Source organism: Vidua macroura, chromosome 8 (assembly GCF_024509145.1).
Source record: "Vidua macroura isolate BioBank_ID:100142 chromosome 8, ASM2450914v1, whole genome shotgun sequence".
In the NCBI taxonomy this organism is placed as follows: domain Eukaryota; kingdom Metazoa; phylum Chordata; class Aves; order Passeriformes; family Viduidae; genus Vidua; species Vidua macroura.
The window spans coordinates 2,364,237-2,381,587 of record NC_071578.1 but is presented as its reverse complement, the minus strand read 5'-3'; the positions used below and the strand labels follow the sequence as shown (position 1 = coordinate 2,381,587).

At 41.7% G+C, this 17,351-nt stretch overlaps 1 protein-coding gene and 1 long non-coding RNA gene across 3 annotated transcripts; one reads left to right on the top strand and one right to left on the bottom strand.

The window, feature by feature from the left end:
• Positions 1–1,396: 1,396 nt before the first annotated feature.
• On the bottom strand, positions 1,397–11,694 carry CLRN3 (clarin 3). Its single transcript, XM_053983762.1, has 3 exons — positions 11,423–11,694; positions 4,437–4,616; positions 1,397–1,671 (listed from the first exon to the last, which is right to left on the bottom strand). The coding sequence occupies exons 1-3, from the start codon at positions 11,649–11,651 to the stop codon at positions 1,397–1,399; spliced, it is 684 nt and encodes a 227-aa protein (XP_053839737.1). The 5' UTR covers positions 11,652–11,694.
• LOC128810686 (uncharacterized) lies at positions 9,954–17,327 on the top strand. 2 transcript variants are annotated; one of them, XR_008438106.1, is made up of 6 exons: positions 9,954–10,039; positions 11,476–11,604; positions 13,786–13,863; positions 15,816–15,975; positions 16,166–16,256; positions 17,254–17,327. It is a non-coding gene; the product is annotated as an uncharacterized LOC128810686 (long non-coding RNA). The 2 variants fall into 2 exon arrangements; XR_008438105.1 differs by having other exon boundaries at positions 15,816–16,256.
• Positions 17,328–17,351: the final 24 nt, after the last annotated feature.

Genomic DNA, 17,351 nt, shown 5'->3' with positions numbered 1-17,351 from the left:
GCAGAGCTGTGGCGTGTGACAGATGCTGGCTGGGCCCGACACTGACAGATGAATGCTGAAACCGTGAACATTTTTGCAGCCAAAGCAAAACTGGCAAATGTTTGGCTCCACCATAACGTTGCCAGCCCTCCCCGGCACTTCCAGGCACACAGAGCAAAGGTCAGCCCTGATTTTATTGACCTGAGCCACCCCTGAAGTTTCAGAAACCCTCTTTTATTTTTATTTTATTCCCCACTCTGCACCCTTTTAAGAGGGATGGGAAATCCCTCTGCTTTGGTTCCTTTGAAAGAGCGCAGCTGCACAAAGTGCTGGCTGCTTTCATCTCCAAACTTTATTTTTGTGACATAAATAGTGAGGATTCACTTCTTGTATTCACCTCATCCCTTCTTCAAAATGCTTTTTTATCTCCACGAGCACTTCTTGTATCACAGGACAGATACAGAACATGACTGAAAAATCACACTGGAAAGGAAAAAAGGAAAAGGAGGTTTTTTTTTTTTTTTCTTTTTAAAGGAATAAAAAAAGTCTCTCCTGGCAGCAGAGGTGAGGGACAAAGGGGCAAAGTGCTGAACACGTGCTCTGAGGAGGATTTTGCACTTTGGATTTGTCCCAAGGTCCCACTGCTCATTCCCTGGGAGCAATGAGAAGGGAGCTCCCCGCTCCTGGGCAGTCCTGCAGCCGTGTGTCTTTGTGAGCACATTAAATACTCCTCAGACTGGGCAAAGGGATGGCCCTGGCCAGAAATCATCACTGCTAATCCAGCTGGGGGACTTTGTACAGGCAGAGACAGTGGAGAGGGGCTGGGCTCACCTGCCCGAGGTGTGGCTTTGCCCTTGGCTCTTGGCAGTGCTTTTCCTGCAGGATTTTCCTGCTGTTTCTGTGCATTAACAACCTGTAGGTACTGGGCTTCACTGCTCTCATGGAACTGTTGAATCATTTAGGTTGGAAAATCCATGGAGTCCAGCCATTCCTCGGCACTGCCCAGGCCACCAGTGCCCCGTGTCCCCAGGTGCCACCTCCACAGGGCTTCAAATCCCCCCAGGGATGGGGACTCCACCTCTGTGTTCTGTGGGTTTTGGCCTCAAGTGCTCCCATGCCCAGGAGCCTCCAGACCTGCAGGAGATCCCCGAGCAGAGCAAGGAGAAAACGGAGCAGCAGCACCTCAGTGACCATTCCTCCTCATCCCAAGGGATCCTGGTGTGTTCTGTCCCTCGAGATCCCAAATCCCACACAACTAAAGCAATGTTGGCCCGCTCGGGCCAGAAGGCAGCTAGAACCAAAACAGGTTTTTGTGTCCTCAAAACAATCTGGGAATTGAAGTGTGCACACAATTCAGAGCAAATGGAAAACTGCTGTCTACACTAAAGTCATCTTCCTTCACTTTTCCAGGGTGTCCTTAAAACAGAATAACATCCTTGGGTGCATTTTCTATGGGTCTTTCCTGCTCTTTCTTCTTGGAATATCTGGCGTGGTCGTAGAAATAGATGATGATGAGAGAAGCAATGTTCAGGAAAAGGATGAGCAGCATGATCCAGTAGGAATATCCATAGCTGTGTTTGGATCCAAGGTGTGTCTGCAGGGAGCTGGAGCAGCTGTGGGCCAGCTCTTCAGAGAGGCTGTTTCCTTCCACGTTCACAGGGAAAAGGATCATGGCTATGAGGATGAGGACTCCTGGAAAACAGAAATACAAATTTTAGATGAAGAACATTTATATTATATTATATTATATTATATTATATTATATTATATTATATTATATTAATTATATTATATTATATTATATTATATTATATTATATTATATTATATTATATTATATTATATTATATTATATTATATTATATATTCTGCTTTAATCCTTGTCCTATGATTAATTAATTAATTAATCCCTAGTCCAGGGGTTTTAATCAATTTACCTAATATTAGCAATTAGTAAACTATGGGGGCATTTAAAGAATTTTTGCCCCACCCAATAGCGTCTGACAGGTGTTTTGATATAGGCAATGATATAATCTAAAATTATTAGATTCTTACTGATTATTCTTAGATAAGGCCATTTAATTCAATTTTTTTTTCATTTAATGTAATGCTGATGAGTATTGTGTGTTCGCCCCCTTGGTGATTTGTAAATATCTGTTTGATATGAGCCCAAATTCATGGATGGGCAGTCTCACAGTTGGATAAAATCAAAACAGCTGGATAGATATCACAGCTGGATAAATATCACAGCTGGATAAAATATCACAGCTGGATAAAATATCACAGCTGGATAAAGCCCTGAGCAGCCTTGTCTGTGCTGAGGGGTGGCCCAAGAGCTTAGACCTGGAGACCTCCTGTTCTTTACAACTTGAATTATTGGATGAGTCTGGGATCAGCCAAAATGTGATGTCTTATTAGATCTGGGTTTATTTCCTACAGCCTCCCAAATGTAAAAGTTCAGCTGCTTTGACATTTATCTAAATATTTGCTGCTGCATCTCTGCTCTCCTCGTGCCAACAGATCTGTGATCTCTGAACTTTGGTGGAACAGCTCCATTCCTCCTCTCCAGGCACCTCATCCTAGCCCAGCTCAGGCTGAAACAGCTTCACTTTTTATTCCAGAGAGCACTGGCAGGAGAATTAGGAGCCTCCAGGATGACCTCCCACATTAAATAATGTGTGATTTCCCATAAAAATGCACCCACAGCAAAATGACCTTCCAGGTCACAGCTCTTGCAGGGCTGTTAAAAGTAACCACAGCCCTCAGCCAACACAAGAATTTGTTTTCTCCCCAGTATTTATTTTGGCCAGCCCGTGGTCCTTTCATTTCAGACAGAGCTTGCAGGTTCAGGTGCTGGGCTCAGGGAAAGCCTTCCCATGGGATGAGACAAGGATCTGCTTGTCTCAGAAGTGAATGATTGTCTAATTAAGCTTTGTTCACTTTTCTGTCTGCGTTTCACAGCTGTTTCAGCATCTGTGTTAAAAAATGGGTGATTTTCACTCCGCCGCCTGTACTGGTAATAATTCAGATTATCTGCACTGTTCCCTTCCCACCAAGGTCTGGTTTTCTCCCCAGGACAGGGTGATGCTGCTGGGAACACATTTTCCCTGGACCTGAAGAGCTTTTGAAGGCCAAAATACCTGTGCTGAAGTACTCTGTAATCAGATGTCTTAAAAGGAAATTTATTCAAGTGCAAAGCTGTTATCAGAGGAACACCTAATCCTCTGGAGACTAATTGAGTGTGAGAGCTGCAGTCGTGGCCAGAGCAGCACAGGGAGGGCTGGGAGCAGCCAGGCTCAATCCCAGCAGGAATGTGGGTTTCCAGCTCCAGCCTCTTGGACATGACTCAGCATGTCCACCCTTAGTTTTTGTGCTTAAATAAGTTTAAACTTATTTTCACCCGTGAATTTTTATTTTTTAAAGAGGGAAATAATTTTTGTCATGGCTCACTCCTCCAAACTGCTGCCTCCCTATAAATGCTATCATATGAATATTATTTTATTGCTATATAATGCATTTTAATCACATTTAAAAGATGGTTTTCAGATGTGCCAGGAGGCACAGTTAAAAAACAAAACCCAGAGAGCAGAATGCGTTTCCAGGTGTTTCTTCTTGCAGCTTTATGTTCCTTAATGTCATAATAGAGAAATATTATATATTTTTAATATATAAAAGTTATAATATATATATATATGTTATATGTTATACATTGTATATAATTTATATTATATAATAATTTAATACAATGCATCAAATATACTATATATATATAATATATTATATATATATCATATTATATATATAATATATTATATATATTATATAATATATATAATGTACATAATATATATATTATAATATATATAATGCATATATTAGATATATAGATATATATCTATTAGATATTAGATTATATATAGTATATAATCTATATTATATTATAGATTGTATAATATTCCTATATTATAGATAATATAGATATTATAGATAATATATCTATATTATATTATATATATTATTATATACTATGTATAATATAATATAGATATTATCTTATACATAATATAATATATATTATATCTATATATTATATATAGATAGATTATGTATATTATATCATTATACAATAACTACTATATTATCTATAATACATAATATAATATAATATGATATGATGTGATATGATATGATATGATATGATATAATATAATATGATATGATGTGATGTGATATGATATGATATGATATGATATGATATGGTGTAATATAATATAATATAATATAATATAATATAATATAATATAATATATTTTATTATAAATATAATATGATAATGTATTAAAGTATATGATCAATAATCTCTATTATAATATATTATATATATAAATGATATATCTATATAATATATAATATTTACATAAGATATATATATATATATATATAAAATATGCCACTCACCACACACGGAGTTCCAGGTGTAGACCCCGACGGGTCCCAGGAATGTCTGGTAGGGGTTGCTGACAGCGTTGGTGCAGGTGAAGCCAGAGCTGAGCAGGGAGCTCAGCAGGGCCAGCACCAGCAGCACGATGGTGGCCACGTTCAGGCTCCTGCTCCTGGTGCTGCTCAGGACCTCTGACACTGGAACACAGCGGGGTCAGGGACACAGGAGAGGCTGATGCCTTGGGATTTCAGCTTTTCAGATCCTGCAGTGCTTTAGTGCAGAGCTCTAAACTCCACAGAAAGTGTGGTTAACATCTTCGTGTTTTGGTCAGAGAAAACAATTCCTCTGGGCCTGAAACTCAAGGGCACCAAATGATGCCTTAAGTTTTAGCTTTGATATTTGCCAGATTCTGTACTGCATGAGTATATAACTCTGAACTTGTTATAGTTACATACTATATGTAGTCTATATATAGCACATATACTCTATATTTATAGCAGTAAGATTATATTTACTATTTACTATATACTACAGTAGCAAGACTATATAAACTATATATAGTTTATATAAACTATATATAGTTTATATAAAGTTTATATGTTTATATAGTTTATATGAATGATATATGTTTATATGAAGTTTTATAACTCCATGTAAAGTGTCAGCAAGTTCTCCTCACAGCTCAGGCACACAGAACAATCCTTTTCCAGCCCCAGAACCAAGGACACCTCTGCAGCTTCAGCCCCAAAAAGTGCAAACAGCAGGGAATTGAGGAGAGCAACCTGGGAGGGTGGGACTGCAGCACCTGGAGCTGGGATTGGACACTGAACCTCAATATGGAAATGGAACAAAATTTATAAAAGTGTGAAAACTCCTGACCCGGGCTCCATCTTGAGTGTAGCCCTGGCTGGGCTCTTGCACTGCCCAAGGTGTGTCCTGCGAGGACTTTTAATAAATCCCTGCTTTATTCTTTAACTCTGTCCAGCCTCTGCTCCAGGGAGCTTCTCAAGGCATCACCTACAGCCTCAGGGCCCAAAAAGTATAAATAAAAGTGAGTTGTAGGGGAGCAAACTGGAGTAAATTACTTCATTGCCTGAAGCTGTAATTGGAGGATTAACCTCTGATATGTAAATGGACCAAACTTATAAAAGTATGAAAAACTTGTGACCATTTTGGGTGTGGCCCCTTGGGGAGGCTTTGTCCCAAAGTGTACCTGAAAGCCCTTCATTATTTAACACACTTTTATTCCCTTAATCTGCTCTGACCTCTGTCTGAGACAGCCCAGCTTGTGCCAGAGGGGGTTAGACTGGAGATTTGGGAAAGAAAAAGGGTGGTGAAGCATTGGAACAGGGAGTCACCATCCCTGGAAATGTTCTGCAGGTGCGTGGCTGTGGCACTTGGGGACGTGGTTGAAGGCTGGACTCAATTATCCTGGAGAGCTTTTCCAACATTAATATTCCACGATTCTGTGATAACCTGCCCTGCCCAGTCTGGTGGGTTTGGAAAACCTTGTGACTTCCTGCCAGGGCTGTAATTAAAAGCTAATGAGCAGAGGTTCGGCTGATGTGAAGGGATGGGGACGGAGAAAGTGCAGGAGGTTTGGACACAGCAACGAACCCAAATCCCACATGGGGTGAAGGTACCTGGGCTGAAATAAATTCTTGCCTGCTAATCCTGCAGTTAGCTGGGTAGTGAACTTCTGTTCCTTAATGCTCCTGTAAGAATTTCCTCTGGACGAGGCCAGAGAGGAATTTTCTGCCTAAACTGGATCAGAAATCTGGGTGTTCCTCTGCCAGTGTCTGGTCACCTCCACAAATGCCTATTTAAAACTCTGCTCCAATTTAAAACACTGTTCCAGTTGTATTTCCTTTTAAAATAGCAGCAGTCCCTCACATGCAATGAATTTGACAGGGAAAACCTTCCCAAAGCCCACTGAAGCTGCTGCCTGGATGGGTCAGGTGCATTTTCAGGACAAATAAATCTCAGTGTGGTCATCCACGGGCAGATGAGGATGGTTGAGCTCATCTCCTGAGTGGATCTGTCTCTGTGCCCTGCAGGAAAAACTTGGTGCAGGCAGGACTGGCTCCTTCCTTTTCAAATAAAGGAGCAGCTCCTGCTGTTTTCCACCAGGACAGGATGGGGTTTTGGAGGGTTTGCTTCCCACAGGGCTGAGCTTTGTGAGCACGTGGCCCTGATCCCAGATCCTGCTCCCTCTCCTTTTTCCCAGCTTGTTCCCAGATCATTCCTTGCTGTAGTTCCATGGCTCTTGTGGTCAAACCCTTCAGAATTGTCACCAATTTTTGCCTAAATCCAGTTCCTCGATAAGTTGCTGGTAACAAGAGACTCAACCCCAAATGCAATACCCTCAAAGTGTATTTTGTTGAGGTGAATGACTTCCCTCCTCTCAATTTAAATATTCAAAAGGCAGCTATAATGTGCTTTATGTCGTAACAAATACATTGACAACATGTTGGAGCTCTGTTCAAATAGGTGTTGTGAGAAACAGACTTCTGTAGGGAAATTCCCTTTCTGTGCTCTTCTTGAACAGAGCCATTATTGCAAAACATTCAGGTAGTGCATAACTGGGAGAAATCACAGCAGGAAAAAAAGAAAAAGAGTAAAAACCCCATGAAGAGGAATAAACATAATAAAAAGAGCTGTTGGCAAGGAATGAAAAGGAGAATTCCTCTCACATTTTATCTAATACTGCAGTCCAAGTTAATTTCTGCTCGAGGCACTGGCAGGTAAGGATGTGTTATGGAAATCAGTTGTAAATTTAAGCAATTTTCCTGGAAGGAAAGGGAAGCAGGGCATCCAGGGGATATCACTCAATGGAATGGAAATGAGCAGGTTGCACCCTGCACTCGGGCTGAAGCAGCCTGGCCATCACCTGTGATCTATTTCTTGAAGAAGAAATAAGTCTGGAGCCAAATCAGAACAGGCTCATGTAATTTCCCTCTGGCAGCCTCACTTAATTTTATCTCTCAGAACATCTCCAGAACTGCCTGGCTACACCTCTTGCACCCCCTAATTGATCTTGTTTATGTCTGACTGAGCTGCAGTTTAGGGGGTGGCATTTTGGCAGCCTCCAGCTGTTGTAGCTGTGTCAGCACAAGGCTGAGGGCTTGAAAGAAAATGCTCTTTTCATGGCAGCTGATTTTTTTTAAATCCCTAAATGAAGCAGTCTGTGCAAACAGAAGGAATCTCCTGCAGCTGATCTATTTGAGTGGGATGAAACTCAAATATTTTGAGTGGTAACCTGCAGCTGGATAACCTCTGGATCTGTGTGAAACAATTTTAGAATGAAAACAGGGTTTGGTCAGATTTCTCCTTAATTTCCTGTATCTTCTTTTAGTTTTCATCCTTTATCCTTACATGTTTGGGTAGGATTTCCCAGACTTTCACTGAGCTTCGTCAGCCTTCCCAGCAGCTTTTACAGCTCTACAATCACCCATGACACATCAGGAATTAATCACTGAAAAAAGTCCAAACAAACAAAAAATCCAGAGGAAAGTTCAACAGAGCTTCCCACTTTTCAGGAGATCCCTGGAAAGGGATGACAACACGAATGAATTCCAGCCATGTCCAAGCTTTTTGCATGTATTTTATAAAGTTAGAAAGTGCAATGCTTCCTCTGTGCTGTGGTAAATTTGGAAATACTTCCTTGGGTGTTGTTGGCCTTGCTGGCTGCCAGCAGCTGGATAAATCCTGACATTCCAGACTCTCTGGGCGTGGTTCTTCCTGAGCCTGGCTCAACCTCTATGTGTTTGACTTGGACCAGTCAGAGCTGTGCCCAAACCTTCTCTGACAGACATTTTACTCCTAGCTGGTTCCTCTCGAAGACAAATCATTCAAGCAGCTCAGGAAGGCTCTGAGGAGTCTGGTTATTAAATAACTTTTGCATTCTGCCATCCCCAGAGCCTGAGGAGTGGCTGCAATGATTTATTGTTCTATTAAGGCTGGGAAAGAGCCACCCTCGCTGGGCACTCCATGCACAGGGCACTGCCAGAAATTACATTTCTTTGTCTTTCATCTTTATGCTTGGAAATTTCTTTGGATGTTGTGGTTTCTAGAGAAATGAGTTGGTTTTTTTGTAAAGGCTGCCGATGATCTGCTTTTGAATGGCCACTGATAAAAGACAGCCTGGGCTATTGCTGAAAATAATTCCAAGTTCTTGACTTTGATTTACCCTTCAGGGATTGTCCTTCTTTTCCCACACCCAAATATGACAATGCCATTTGAGAAATGTACATGGGGTGCACAGCAGAGCCCCCAGGCAGGGCACAGCTGCTTTTAAATCATGCTGTGATTTTAAGGGATGTTTAGAACTCCTCTTGTTGATGTCTGAAATGTTGGAATGGAGAAATCTCAGCACTGTGTTCCTCCATAGCACAGGAAATCCATTTATTTAAGAATATCAGCAAAGGAAATGCATCTCCTGCCTCAGGAGTACAGGAATATAAATGAATTTGAATATGAAGTGAGAATGTATGGAATTCTAGCAAGTATTTTTCCTATTTCAATTATATATGGAATAGAATGATTGAACAGACTGGTTTGGGTGGGAAGGGACTTTAAATCCCACCCAGTGCCACCCCTGCCATGTCAGGGACACCTCCCACTGTCCCAGGTGCTCCCAGCCCCAGTGTCCAACCTGGCCTTGGGCACTGCCAGGGATCCAGGGGCAGCCACAGCTGCTCTGGGCACCCTGTGCCAGCCCAGCACCCTGCCAGGGAAGAATTTCCTTAGCAAATAATATAAAACATGATAACCGTGCTTATTCTAGAGCCTAAGAATTAATTTCAAGTCAGTTCTTCTCATTCTGGATTATCTGCCCGACAGAACCAGTGAGGGATGTGGGAAAAGCCAAATTTAGATTATTGATAAAGCATCACTTTCCTTCAGCAGCTGTGGAAGGAAACTCACAAATCTGGAAGCTCACTCATTTTGTTCATCCCTAAATAACTGATGGGGAGAGTTGAGGTCACTTTTTGTAAATGTTCTCTCAGCATTTGATAAATGATAAACACAAACCACCAAATCTGGCGAGGGAAAACTCAACACCACCAATGCAGACCATGCAGAGAACTGAAAACCTTCTCTGATACCAGAGTGTTGTGAGTTCATAAATTCTAATTAAAATCGATCTGGTGGCAACACCCAGGCCCTGGGACTGGGCTGTGGGAGCTGCTTTAGACAAAGGCAGGGCACAATGCCTGGACTGCAGCCAGCCTGGATCCTCCTCTGCCATCAGCTCCCCAGGGCAGGATTCCACCTTTCCCACAGAGCCCAATTAAATCAGCCAGAGCTGCCCACGCAGCTCCAGGTTTGGGGCTTCAGCCAACTACAACCACATATAAATGATTTTATTTATTTATCATTATTGACTGTTCTAAAGATCACTTTCCTTATTCTGCTGTGACTGTACTAAAACAAGATGGAATGATTTGGGATTTTGTACTTGTTACATAACAATATCAATCCATGCTCCACCTCTTGCTGGGAATGCTCCTGTGCTCAGGGTTCCGTGAGAACAGGAATGAAATGGAATCCAGTCAAACATGGGCACTGGTTTGTGTAACACAGCTCTGCCACCGTGGGAATTCAGGTGTTTCTGCAGGTGCAATTTCAGGAATAAATTAGGCTGGGGAAGAGCCTAATTTATTAGGCTGGATGTTTAGATCTGCTGTGCTGGGACATCTCACAACAGCCTGCCAAAAGATGAAGTTATTTCTTAAAGAATCTTAAAATCCCAGATTGGTTTGGGTTCAAAGGGACCTTAAATCCCATCCCATTCCCCCTCTGCCATGGCAGGGACACCTCCCACTGTCCCAGGCTGCTCCAAGCCCCAGTGTCCAACCTGACCTTGGGCACTGCCAGGGATCCAGGGACAGCCCAGCTGCTCTGGGCACCTCGTGCCAGTCTTTATATCTAATTTAAATCCATATCTCATGTTTCAAAATTACTTGACCTGCTCATATTTTTCGAGCTTTAATTTTTTGTTGTTGTTTTTGAGTGGCTTTTCTCCCTTTCCCGCGTGTCACCAGCATTATTGCTCTGAACTTGATCAGGCAGCAAGGCAGATAAAATAAGTGCAAACCCTTGATCCTTGCAGCAGCTTTCAGGGTTATCTACCCTTGGGTGCTGTTTTGTGTGTTTTGTTCTTTTTCCTACAGCAGCCTTCAAACCTTTCTCTATCAAAACAGTGTTAATTCAGTAGCAGGTAGCAAAATGTTTAAAGTCAAAACAATAAATTAACGTCATGAAATTGGAAGGTGAATTAGGTTTGTAAATCCCTTCATTGAGTGATGAGTGTTGCTTTTCTGTTCCTCACTGAACTTCCGAAAATCAAAGTCAATTTGACAGAAAGCTCCCATTTTGTGGTTTTTTTCCCTTGTTCCAAGGTGCAGGCCACGATCACAGGTGGTAAGTTGTTGTTGTTGAATTTCTGTGCTTTTTTGGGGGTCTTATTTTATACCACTTAAATCCCCCACTTAAATTCTTGTTCTCACTCAAAATATTGTAAGATGGATACGTCCATCAGCGATACGAGTAAGAAGATCTTGGGCTTGGGTTGGATTCCGGGAAGGAATTTCTCCTGTGAGGGTTGTGATGCCCTGGAATGGGTTTCCAAGGGAGGTTGTGGCTGCTCCTGGATCCCTGGAAGTGTCCAAGGCCAGGCCAATTCCTTCCCAGTATCTGACCCAAACCTGAGATCTTCTTACTCGTGCTGCTGACGGATGTATACATCTTATAGTAATTTCAGTAATTTTGAAATATGGGATATGGATTTGAATTAGATGCAAGGACTGGCACAGGGTGCCCAGAGCAGCTGTGGCTGCCCCTGGATCCCTGGCAGTGCCCAAGGCCAGGCTGGAGCAGCCTGGGTCAGTGGGAGGTGTCCCTGCCATGGCAGGGATGGGAATGGATGGGATTTAAGCTCCCTCCAAACCCAAACCAGTGTGGGATGCTCTGACCCGCTTCCTGGTGTAGCAGCACTCACCTTGGAAGGAGGTTTTGGACACCTGGAGTCCTGCATCCACGAACTGCTCACAGGTGCCACTGAAGAGGCCGTAGGCGAGGCTGACGGTGACGGTGGAGCCGGTGCGCGAGAACCGAACCTCGCTGCTCACCCACTGCGGCGTCGCCAGCACCACGCAGATCACCACGAAGGAGCTCACGCAGGTACAAAAGGAAGAGGCAAACATGGAGGTTTTCTTCCTGGACGGCATCTTTCCCCGGATTTTTTCCTCCCACTTCAGAGGATTTGGTTCACTTTAGTCCCGTGTACCATGAGGGTGATTCCTCCTCGGCGCTGTCCGAGCACGAAGTCGCTCTGGTAAACTTTAAGCAAACAGCTGTGGCAATAAAAATGTAAAATGATTGAACTTTGCCCTGGGGAGAAGGTGTTGCCATGGTGACAACCAAAGCAGCCTGGCAAAGGCCGCTGGAATTGTCCATGGATGACTTATGGTCCTCGCCAAAGCGTCGCTTCCCAGATCCCAGCTCGGGATTCATCCAGAGCCTGGAGCTGGCACGGTCCCAGCTCCTCCTGGGACAGCTCTGATTCCCTTGCTCCTTCCCCTTCAAATCCTGACAGCCAGGCTGGGATCGGCCAATCTCTATCCAATCTCTCTCTAATGTGTTATGATAAAGTTGTAAGATGTTCCTTCTCTCTTCAAATTGCCTAAGCAGCTACCCAACCATCCCTTTGGGAAACCTCTTAATCCTTTAAATTTCAGAAAACATGGTGATGCTCTTGGCTTTTGGTGCTGTGAGGAGGTTCTGTCTACTGTCAATAGGTTATTTTCTAGGAAATACCTCTAATTCCTAATTAAATTCCATGTTTTTTCAGAGAATAGCTCCTTCCCTTTTGCTTTTTGTCAGGGAGGAAACAAATATCTCGAGGAGGGCTTCATTTCTGGGAAGTAGTGAATATGTACAGGGAGAAATCCAGGAAAAAATCTATTCTGGACTAGAAACCAAGGGAATATATTCATTTTTTTGATCCCCAGCTGAGCTAAACAGTGACCAGAGAACACAATTTCAGACAAAACCTTCACTTAATGCTTAATGAAAAGACTGGAGCCAAATTTCAAGAATTTGAGATAAACTCAGTCCCCATTTTTTTTGGCCTGAAACCTGGAACATAAATTAATAATTTATTGTCAGTCTAGAGTAACAGAGATTCCATTAGCTTTTATTTCTATTAATTATAATGTAATTATCCCACTTTATACTGAAGGCCTGCCCCTGGATCATCCAGAGCTTTTGAATTAACCTTTAGGGCATAATCTGCTTCAGTCAGCCTGTGGAGTTCTTGTCCTGAAGCTTCCCTGCTGTGTCCTGTGATGACAGGGAGAGATTCCTGAATTTTTTATGGATTTTAAATAGCCAAGAATTTCTCAAGATGAGTAAATACCTGGGAAAATACTTAATTTTCAATCCAGTGTTATTGAACCGAGATTTTTCTGGTTTTTTTGATTTTTTTTTTTTGATCCCAAACATTTCAGCAGTAATTAGATTTGAAATCCATGGATTTTATTTCTATAGTCTTATGATTTTTATTTTATTTTTCAAACTGCTTGGAAACTTTGATGAAATCTTTGAGGTCATTATTTATAGGAATATATAAACATAAATTTAAAAAATTATTGAAGTTTTATTCCTAAATAATCGAAATGCTTCACTAGCATTGTGGAAATCAGTCAGGATTTGATTGAAGCTCTGAGGAACAAAGGGGAATTTCTTACCCTGTATAAAATAATAAGAAACCTGCCTCACTTTCTGTCCAGTACCCAGTTAAACTTTAACCACAGAAATATGGGGAGGCTCTGTTTGGCTGATCCACCTCTCCAGGTTCATTACTCCAACAGCTCTGTTCTCCAAAGGACATAGTCCAAGACTGTATAATCCAAGGATATTTTCTAATAAACTGAGCTAAAACCTGCCCTCCTGCCATCAGCAGTGCCACATGGCCCCTCTGAAATGCGGTTGAAAAAAAAATCAATATTTAAGAACTGATATTTGTCTTGGTAAAAACTTCCTGGGAATTATTTTTCAGCTCCTTCAGTGCTGATGAATTGGGCAGGCAGCCCTTTAAAAATACTGAATAGCAGAGACTCAGAGCATGGTGAATAGCCTGGAGTTCCTTCCTTGCAATCTGACTCAATAATATTCAGTTTTTGGTGACTCAGCTCAAATTGTTATGGCTCAAATCATTGAAACTCTCCTGTGGCTCAGGGAACTGCTCTGTAAATGAGACCATAATTTGCTTTGTTCTTGCTTGTCACCTTGAGGTTCATTCTCTGCCTAGCCTATGATTCCTTGTCTTTGTTTTTTTTTTTTTTTCTTTTTTCCTCACAGCTGCCTGTAAAAACATCATAAAGCCTGGAGCTGCAGCTTGACAGGACACACCTCATCTGGAGAGAGAAAGGAGAAGAGGTTGGTTTCTTCTGACTCAGAGAAAATATTTCCTGACCAGCACTTTCTGAACTCTGCCCTCAGTGACCCCGACTCAGCCCTGCACAGCAACCAAAGAGAAAAATCAGATTATTTGTTATGAGCTGGGGGGCAGCAGAGAGATCTGCAATCCTTTGCCACATAAAATTACCCCTCATTTTTAAATCTTGCTGATGTGAGTATTTCCCTTCTGTTTAAATCGCTTTCCTTTAAGCCAAAAAAATACAAGAGGAAAGTTTTAAAATGCAAACTTTCCATGCACATCTATTCTTTAATGTTCCAAACACATTCTTACATGGGAAAAAAAAATATCACCTGGTGCTTTGCCCCCAGTTCCAGAAGGAGCAGAAATTAGGGAAGAATTCTGCCCTGTGAGGGTGCCCAGAGCAGCTGTGGCTGCCCCTGGCAGTGCCCAAGGCCAGGTTCTCCCGAGAACATCCTTTGGATATTTTAGTTTTTATTTTAGAAAAATTGTAGATTATATAAAGGAAGTTTATTAGATTAAATATTAGGATGGATTAAATATTATTTATTTATTTATTTATTTATTTACTGATTTCCTTTTAAAATTTATTTTATTTATTAATTATATTTTATTATATTATTATAATAAATTATTATTACAATAAATTATATTTATTATATTATAGCTTATTATTTATTATTATTATTTATTATGTCTTTAGATTTATTTGTTTATTAGATTACAAATTAGAATTTATTAAAAATATTATTTTCAATATTTAGGGGAAATTGAGTCTTTTTAAAAAGCGATTTAATAGATTTAAAGGAGAAGAAGGAAAGTTTGAAAAGCCTTATTTCTTTTTTTTTTTTTTTTTTTTTTTTTAACAAATTGGGTGCAATTACTAATAAAATTTTAAATATGTTATTGGAATTAGGATGAAGAAACTCTAAACTGCCAGCAGGGCAGGATCCAAGGCTTGGCCCCCAGGTCAAAGCTCTCAGCAGCAGCCAGGGAGATTCAAGGTGAAGCCACTGCAAATTATCCTCAGTTGTGCTGCAGCCTCAGTGCTTCACTGCTGGTGCTTTCAAAGCGCCGTGTTCTGCTGGAATATTTCATTTCAAACCAGCTACTGCTGGCTGCAGGGTTGGCAGGAGGTGCTGCTGATGGTTGGGATTTTCCGTGGGCCTGACCCTCGTGGCGCATCCTCGCGTGTCCCACGCAGCCCTGAGTTGTTAGGAAGAAAAATTTTCACGGAGAGAATCATAAAGCACTGGAATTGTCTTCCCGGGGGGGTGGTGGAATCACCATCTCTGGGTGTGTTTAAAAAAAGACTGGACTTTTTTTGGTGCTAAAGTCTAGTGAGGTGTCAGGGCACGGGTTGGACTTGATGATCTTGGAGGTCTCTTCCAAGCTCGTTATTCTGTGATTCTGTGACATCCTTCTCCATTTCCATTTTCCATCTCTGACTGCAGAGGAGCTCAGCTGCTTCATCCCTCAGCTGCTTTTGGCTCCACAAAGATTCCAAAAGCTTCCAGGATGTGCAGGATCACTCCATGGACTCCACGCGGGATCCAGCCATGTGTTGTCTCTCCCTCTTCTTGGATGGATAAATTGGAATTAAAGCAAATTATAGAATATTAATAATAAAATCCAGGTGTTTTCCTCTGGCACTTTGCAGCCAGCATTCAGAGGGAAACAGGGATTTGTTTGTGCCTTTGGACTGGAAGAGGGAAAAGGGATAAAGCAGCATGATTTTGCTGGAGCTGGGGTTGAGAAATGTGAAGCTGCACTGATCTGCAAAATAATTGCAACAGCTCCTTGGAAAACTTTGGAATTCTTTGGAAGAGAAGGGTGTGAGCACCATTTTTATGGATCCCTGCCCGTGGGGTGGCTTTGCACAATTCCATCTTCTGATTTCTTCTTTCCCTCTGACCTTTTTCTTTTTTTTTTTTTTTTTTTTTTCCCACAGCACTTTTGAAAGGCAAATCAAACATGTTTGAAATGTTGCTTGGATTTCTTGCCAGAAAATGCCCAGAATTTCTCAGCTGAGAGCTCCATCATGATGGTTGTGGATGTCTGAGCTCTGATGTTGGAGTGGGATCACAGCTGGAATATTGTCCCTCACACAGGTGCAATGTTGTCACCAGCCCCTCAGAGCTCAATCCTCTCGCCCCAGCAGGAGCTGGGAAAAAAACAGGCAAAAAAAATTGGAGTATTTCCAAGTGGGAGTTAAAATAATAAATGGAAGATCCCAAAGCCACCACACTGGAATCAGCACAAATGTGCAACATCCTGATTTAAAGTGATTATTGCTGCCAGGGCATCCCATGGATGAGAGTTGTGCCCACTCTGGATTTTTGGAAAAAGGCCTGAAGTGCCAGGAAAGGAGGGAATGGCTCCAAATTTCCAGGTTAGCTGGGATATTGGGAAGTGGGAACACCCCTTGCTCACATGGCAGCTGCAGGGACAGCCCTGAAATTGCCTTTTCTCAAAGATATTTGGGGTAAAAAAAATGATCCAGCGTTAAGTTTGGATGGGAAATAAATCCTGGCATGGAAATCTCCACAGCTTCTCCCAGGACACCCATCCTGGCAGGGGAAGGAGAGCAGCAGCTCCCTGAGCATCTGACTCCTTGTTTGTCTTGTTTCTCCCCATTTCCCAAGCTGGAAAATCCTTGGTGGCAATGTTTGCAGGCCATTGTGGTAAAATGAAGAGTTTTAGAATGAAATCTTGAAATTATAGAGATAATTCTTTTTTTTTTTTTTTTCACTCCAAAAGTCAGTGTCTGCATTTCCCCAAACAACAGAGCTCCACTAAAGCCTTTAAGATCTCTCAGGGTGTCTTTTCTCCATACCCTGAAAGATGCCACAGCTCTAAAATGATGTGTTTTCCTGTTAAAATGTTTTAATTTATGACTGAATAGTGAAATTGAGTGGTCAAGTGCAGTTTATTGAAGGGTGAGGGGCAAAAACCACTCCTGGCACTTGAAGAAATGGCAAATACAGCCTTTGCAATGTTCTCATTTTAATAAAACGTGGCTTTGAAGCTGCTTCAAGGTGTGGAGTGTTTAAAACAACCCCTTGAGGTGGAGATGGAGAGCAGAGCAGGCAGGGCAGGCTTTCCCTTATTGCAATTTCTGTAACAATTCTAAAGAGATGTAGGTTTGAACACTTCAATCAATTCCTACAGACTCCTAATTTCAGATTCGAAATGGGAAAACCTTCAACAAACACCCCTTTGAAGTCATTAAATGAACTTCTGCTGCAATATCACACAGCCTCACGCTTTTGCCCAATTATTCCTACTTTGAAGGGTTTTCCTTGTGTTTTCAGGCTGAGATGTTTTTGCAGCATCAGAAATTCTGGTTCTTTTTGCTGTTCCGCCTCTGATTTCCTGATTTTTTTCAGGAATTTACAGTTTTCATCCCAGTACATCAGCAAAAAGACTGATCCAGCCCGCTCTACCAAGGGCATCATGTTGGAACACCCAAATAAAATGTTGGTGG

Excerpts from the sequence above, each read along its gene's own strand:
- CLRN3 (XM_053983762.1), bottom strand. The coding sequence starts at position 11,651 with ATGCCGTCCAGGAAGAAAACCTCCATGTTTGCCTCTTCCTTTTGTACC. Across the intron at positions 4,617-11,422 it reads GTCCAAAACCTCCTTCCAAG|TGTCAGAGGTCCTGAGCAGC; the intron begins GTGAGTGCTGCT and ends GCTGTGTTCCAG. Across the intron at positions 1,672-4,436 it reads CACCTGGAACTCCGTGTGTG|GAGTCCTCATCCTCATAGCC; the intron begins GTGAGTGGCATA and ends TCTGTTTTCCAG.